Source organism: Neopelma chrysocephalum, unplaced genomic scaffold, assembly GCF_003984885.1.
Source record: "Neopelma chrysocephalum unplaced genomic scaffold, ASM398488v2 Primary Assembly neopelma1_228, whole genome shotgun sequence".
Classification (NCBI taxonomy): Eukaryota; Metazoa; Chordata; class Aves; order Passeriformes; family Pipridae; genus Neopelma; species Neopelma chrysocephalum.
This window is the reverse complement of record NW_020897890.1, coordinates 22015-28207: the sequence shown is the minus strand read 5'-3', so window position 1 is coordinate 28207 and position 6193 is coordinate 22015. Positions and strand designations below refer to the sequence as shown.

The 6193-nt window shown below is 66.9% G+C and overlaps 1 protein-coding gene across 1 annotated transcript in view; it reads left to right on the top strand.

Annotated features, from left to right (window-relative positions):
• Nucleotides 1-6193, top strand: part of LOC113977382 (microtubule-actin cross-linking factor 1-like) — a 32340-nt gene that overhangs the window by 19842 nt on the left and 6305 nt on the right. Inside the window, exons 25-31 of the mRNA XM_027703461.1 lie at nt 347-553; nt 1067-1186; nt 1463-1632; nt 2705-2864; nt 3611-3808; nt 5240-5365; nt 5662-5805. Coding sequence (XP_027559262.1) covers nt 347-553; nt 1067-1186; nt 1463-1632; nt 2705-2864; nt 3611-3808; nt 5240-5365; nt 5662-5805 — 1125 coding nt within the window. The remainder of the gene's footprint in view (nt 1-346; nt 554-1066; nt 1187-1462; nt 1633-2704; nt 2865-3610; nt 3809-5239; nt 5366-5661; nt 5806-6193) is intronic.

Genomic DNA, 6193 nt, shown 5'->3' with positions numbered 1-6193 from the left:
GGTCTGCACAGAGGGCACTGGCAGACAGATCTCCTTGGGGCTGGTTCCTGGGGCTGGGGTCTGCACAGAGGGCTCCCGTGTGGCACTGGCAGACAGATCTCCTCAGGGGCTGGTTCCTGGGACTGGGGTCTCCCCAGAGGGGTCCCATGTGGCACCCACAGAGAGATCTCTGGGCTGTGGGTGGCACGTCTGTCCCTGCAGCAGTGGAAGAAGTGGGCTCCGTGTCCCATCTTGGTGCAAGCCGTGCCGGGGGGGGGCTCCGTGTCCCATCCCGGGGCATCAGCTGTTCCCAGGGGCTCCCCACCCGCCCCAGGACCACCCCCCCAGAGCTGCCCCCTCCCCACAGGCCCTGGTGAAGGAGGCGAATGCCCGCGGGGAGAAGCTGGGCGGGCTGGAGGCCGTGGCCTCGCGCCTGAAGGATTTCAGCAGGAAGCAGGATGGGGCCGTCATCCAGAACCTGGTGCTGGCGGCGCGGGAGCGCCTGGGCAAGGTGCTGCAGAGGGCAGCCGAGAGGGGGGCAGCGCTGGAGGAGGCACGGAAGCGCAGCAAACAGGTACCCTGGGCACCCCCAGGGGTCGGGGAGGGGGCTCTGCCCCTCGGTTCGCTCTGGGTGAGGGCCTGGAGCGCCAGGGCAAGGGGGAATGGATTCCCACTGCCGGAGAGCAGGGTTGGATGGGATACTGGGAGGAAATCCTTGGCTGCGAGGGTGGGGCTGCCCAGAGAAGCTGGGGCTGCCCCTGGATCCCTGGAAGTGTCCCAGGCCGGGTTGGACGGGGCTTGGAGCAACCTGAGATAGTGGAAGGTGTCCCTGCCCGTGGCAGGGGGTGGCACTGGACGAGCTTTAAGGTCCCTTCCAACCCAAACCATCCCGGGACTGATGATTCCACGGCACGGGCCCTGCTGGGAGCAGGCTCTGGTGCTGTCACCACGCTGTGCTGGCCCATGGTTTGCCCCGAGGCGGTGCCAGGGCTGTGCCACTCCCTCCTGTGGCCCCGTGGCTCCTGCCTGGGTTGCCCCAGCCACGCTTTGCCCCTGCAGCCCTCCCCAAACCATCCCCTCCTTGCAGTTCAGCGAGTCCCGGCGGCTGCTCCTGGACTGGATGGACGAGGTGGAGCAGAGCCTGGAGGAGCCCCAGGACGCTCCCAGCAGCCAGGAGGAGATCAAGTGCCAGCTGGCTGAGCACAAGGTGAGGGGCTGCCCGCCCCGCTCCCGGGCACAAAGGGGTCCCGGGAGGGCTGTGGGGGGCTGGGGGCTCCAGAGGGGGGGATCCCGAGCGCTCCGGAGGGAAAATCCTTGGAACTGGGGGGTGGGAGGGTCAGACACCTTCCCAGGGTTATTCTGCAAAGCGAGGAGACCCGGGGAGGGATGAGGGATGTCGGCAGCACTCGGGGGAGCAGGGGGAGTCTCCCCCCGAGCTGGGGGACTCAGCACCCGCCCGTGGGCCCCCCCCCCCCCCCTCCAGGCGTTCCAGAAGGTTCTGCGGGCGAAGCGTCCGGTGTACGAGGCGACCCTGCGGAGCGGGCGGGCGCTGCGGGAGGGGGCCCGGCTGCCCCAGGACCTGCAGCCGCTGGAGGAGCTGCTGGGGGAGCTCAAGGAGCGCTGGGATGCGCTGTGCAGCCGCGCCGCAGAGAGGTGGGAATGGGACAGGGAAGGGGACGGGGGTGGGTTGGAACGGGCGTGGGGTGGGGAAGGGCTGGGGGTGCGGGTGGGGTGGGATGGGAATGGCACGGGATGGAACGGGATGGCACTGCCTGTTCCCCGCTAGCTCTGGGGGTCCCGGGCAAGAACGTGGCACTGCCCTCCCTCCCTGAGCATCCCACTCCCTGCTCCGGGACCCCCCACACCCAGCACTGCTGCCACTGGGGTGCAGACAGGGCCTGTCCCATGAGGGCACTGCCAGGGCATTGTCCCTGTCCTTGTCCCTAATGGTGCTGCCAGCACTTGTCCTTGTCCATAGTGGCGCTGCCAGGGCCTGTCTGGTTCCATAACAGCACTGCCAGGACCTTTCCCTGTCCATAACAGCGCTGCCAGGGCCTGTCTGGTTCTAGAATGGCACTGCCAGGACCTGTCCCTGTCCATAATGGCACTGCCAGGACCTTCCCCTGTCCATAACGGCACTGCCAGGGCCTGTCCCTGTCCATAACGGCGCTGCCAGGACCTATCCCTGTCCATAACGGCGCTGCCAGGACCTATCCCTGTCCATAACAGCACTGCCAGGACCTTTCCCTGTCCGGAATGGCACTGCCAGGGCCTGTCTGTTTCCATAACAGCACTGCCAGGACCTGTCCCTGTCCATAACGGCGCTGCCAGGACTTTTTCCTGTCCAGAATGGCACTGCCAGGACCTTTCCCTGTCAATAATGGCACTGCCAGGACCTTCCCCTGTCCATAACGGCACTGCCAGCATCTTTCCCTGTCCATAATGGCACTGCCAGGATCTTTCCCTATCCATAACAGCACTGCCAGAGCCTGTCTCTTTCCAGAATGGCACTGCCAGGACCTTTCCCTGTCCATAACAGCACTGCCAGGACCTTTCCCTGTCCATAACAGCACTGCCAGGACCTGTCCCTGTCCACAATGTCACTGCCAGGACCTTCCCCTGTATTTAATGTCACTGCCAGCTCTGTGGGGTGGCCGTGCCCGGCTCTGTGGGGTGACCCCCGGCCCCTGGGCGCTGTGACACCCCCTGTGCCCCCCCCGGGCAGGCAGCACAAGCTGGAGGAGAACCTGCTGTTCTCGGGCAAGTTCACGGACGCGCTGCAGGCGCTCATGGACTGGCTGTACCGGGCGGAGCCGCAGCTCAGCGAGGACGTGCCCGTCGGGGGGGACCGGGACCTGGTCGGGGACCTCGTGGACAAGCACAAGGTGGGTGCCCCGGGCTGGGTGGGAGCCCTCGGGGAGCCCTGGGATGTGCTACCCTGTGTACCCCACGGCTGGGAGGGTTTGGGGTGCAGGGGAACCCTGTACCTGCTTTTGGGGTACACGGGAGCCCTGTACCTGCTGCTGGGAGGTTTGGGGTGCAGAGGAACCCTGGGCTCGCTGCTGTGAGGTTTGGGGTACACACAGCCCTGTACCTGCTGCTGGGAGGGTTTGGGGTACAGGGGAGCCCTGTACCTGCTGCTAGGAGGGTTTGGGGTGGAGGGGAGCCCTGTACCTGCTGCTGGGAGGGTTTGGGGTGCAGGGGAGCTCTGTACCTGCTGCTGGGAGGGTTTGGGGTGCAGGGGAACCCTGGGCTCACTGCTGTGAGGTTTGGGGTGCAGGGGAGCTCTGTACCTGCTGCTGGGAGGGTTTGGGGTGCAGGGGAGCCCTGTACCTGCTGCTGGGAGGCTTTGGGGCTTGGGAGCCCTGTGCCTGCTACTGGGAGGGTTTGGGGTGCAGGAGAACCCTGGGCTCACTGCTGTGAGGTTTGGGGTACACGGGAGCTCTGTACCTGCTGCTGGGAGGGTTTGGGGTACACGGGAGCCCTGTGCCTGCTTTTGGGGTACACAGGAGCCCTGTACCTGCTGCTGTGAGGTTTGGGGCGCGCAGGAACCCCTGTGCTCAGTAACGGGGTCCGGGCGGGGTTCTGGGACCCCCTTGGCACCTCCCAGCCCTGCCGTGCCCTCCTCCAGGTGTTCCAGAAGGAGCTGGGCAAACGTGCCAGCTGCATCAAGACGCTGAAGCGCTCGGTGCGGGACCTGACGCGCGGCAGCAGCAGCGTGGACTCGCAGTGGCTGCAGCGGCAGGTGGAGGAGCTCAGCACCCGCTGGGAACTCGTCTGCAAACTCTCCCTCTCCAAGCAGGCCCGGCTGGAGGCGGCGCTGCGCCAGGTCAGGGGTGGGGGGGGCAACGGGGGAACCCCCGGGGTTGGGGTCTGCTCGGGGGAACCCCTGATTTGGGGTCTGCTCAGGGGAACCCCTGATTTGGGGTCTGCTCGGGGAAACCCCCGGGATTGGGGTCTGCTCAGGGGAACCCCTGGGTTTGGGGTCTGCTGGGACAGGAGGGGCTGGGGGAGCAAAAGGAGAACCCCTGGGTTTGAGGTCTGCTCAGGGGAACCCCTGGGTTTGGGGTCTGCTGTGACAGGAGGGGCTGGGAGGCAACAGGGGAACCCCTGGGTTTGGGGTCTGCTCAGGGGAACCCCTGGGTTTGGGGTCTGCTGTGACAGGTGAGGGCTGGGGGGGGCAACAGGGGAACTGAACCCCTGATTTGGGGTCTGCTGGGACAGGAGGGGCTGGGGGGCAACAGGAGGTATGAGAAGGCCGAGGCAGCCGTAGGGGTGTGGGGTGCCCGGGTGGTGGGTGGTTGAGCTCCAGGGTGCCCCATGGGGTGCCCAGGCTTGGCGGGCGGGTGTGCATTTTGGGGCTCCCTGTGGGGTCCGTGGTGGTTGGTGTGTGGATGCACATTTGGGGGTGCTCTGTGGGGTTCCCAGGCTCGGTGTGTGGCCGTGCATTTGGGGGTTCCCCATGGGGTGCTCTGTGGGGTTCCCAGGCTCGGGGTTCCCCATGGGGTGCTCTGTATGGTCCCAGGCTCAGTGTGTGGCCGTGCATTTTGGGGTTCCCCATGGGGTGCCCCATGATGTTCCCAAGCTCGGTGTGTGGCCGTGCATTTTGGGGTTCCCCACGAGGTGCCCTGTGAGGTTCCCAAGCTCGGTGTGTGGCCGTGCATTTCGGGGTTCCCCATGATGTTCCTAGGCTCGGTGTGTGGCCGTGCATTTTGGGGTTCCCTGTGGGGTGCCCAGGCTCAGTGTGTGGATGCACATTTTGGGGTTCCCTGTGGGGTGCCCAGGCTCAGTGTGTGGCCCTGCACTTCGGGGTTCCCATGGGGTGCCCCAGCTCGGTGTGTGGCCGCCCTGCAGGCGCCGTGTGGGGCCGTGGGGCTCTGTGGGGCCATGTGCCACGCGGTGCCATGGCCAGGTGCCAGGCTGGGTGTGCTGCAGGCACCTGTCCCAGGTGTGCCCGTGTGGCATGGGGTGGCATAGGGAGGCATGGAGTGGGGGGAACTCAGAGGAAATCGTTGTGGGGTTGTGGGGTGTCCCCTCAGTCCCACCGGGAGGGCTGAGCGGGGCTGGCAGCAGCTCTCCCTTGGCACAGGGAGGTGCCAGGGCCTCAGGCAGGAGCAGCAGGGGCAGGACTTGGGGTCTGTCCAGGGGTCTGGGCAGCCGGGGGGACTCGGGTGGGACTCAGCTGGGACAGGACCTGGGAGCTGGGGCAGAACCTGGGGCTGCAGGGTGGGTGCTGAGCGGGTCCCCGCTGTCGTGGCAGGCGGAGGAGTTCCACACCCTGGTTCACTCCTTCCTGGGGCGCCTCTCCGAGTCGGAGAAGACCCTCAAGTACGGCGTCTTCCCCGAGGAGGAGGCGGCCGTGCAGGAGTGCCAGAGCCAGCTGCAGGTGGGTGCCAGCCCCCCAACAGCCCCCGCTGGCCTCCCCAGCTCTGGGTGGCTCCAGCCTTGCCCAAGGACACCCCAACACCGGGGTCAGGCCCTGCTGGGCTGTGGGGTCCCCCACAGCGAGATGTGGGATGTGGGGTCCCGCTACACCACAAACAGGGGGTTTGGGGCCCCCGAACACCCCAGGGTGGGGAGGTTTGGCATCTCAAACACCCCCTCGCCGGGTGGAGGCCGGTCTGACAGGGTGCAGGGGGGGCTGAGACCCGGCAGTGCCACGGCCCTGTGCCCCCTCCCCAGGAGCTGATGCAGTCCCTGCAGTGCCAGCAGCTGGAGCTGGAGTGCATCACCTCGCTGGGGGAGGAGATCCTCGCCACCTGCCACCCCGACTCCGTCATCACCATCAAGTCCTGGGTCACGGTCGCCAAGAGCCGCTTCCAGGAGGTGAGCTGGGGGCACCCCGTGCCCATCCCTGCCCAGGGAATGTGGCCCCAAAACCTCTCCCACCTCCGGCTCCTCCACGGCACAGCCCCCCCTGACCTGGGCATTGTGGGGTCTGGGGGTGCTCAGCCCCGGGTGGCACAGAGAGAGAGTCTTGGCCTTGCCAGTGTCCCCCTGTGTCCCCCCATCCGGGGGCCCTACAGGGGGTCACCTGGGGCCTCCTCAGATCCCCCTGGACAGCAGTGGCTCGTTCCTGTGCCACGGCAGCCACCACACAGCCCAGGCAGGGAGCCCTGGGAGCGGTGCCCAGGGGACCCTCCCCTCAGAACCCGCTCCTGCAGCGGCCCGGAGCCTCCCGGGATTTGCAGGAGAGAGGCTCCCGGAGCCTCCC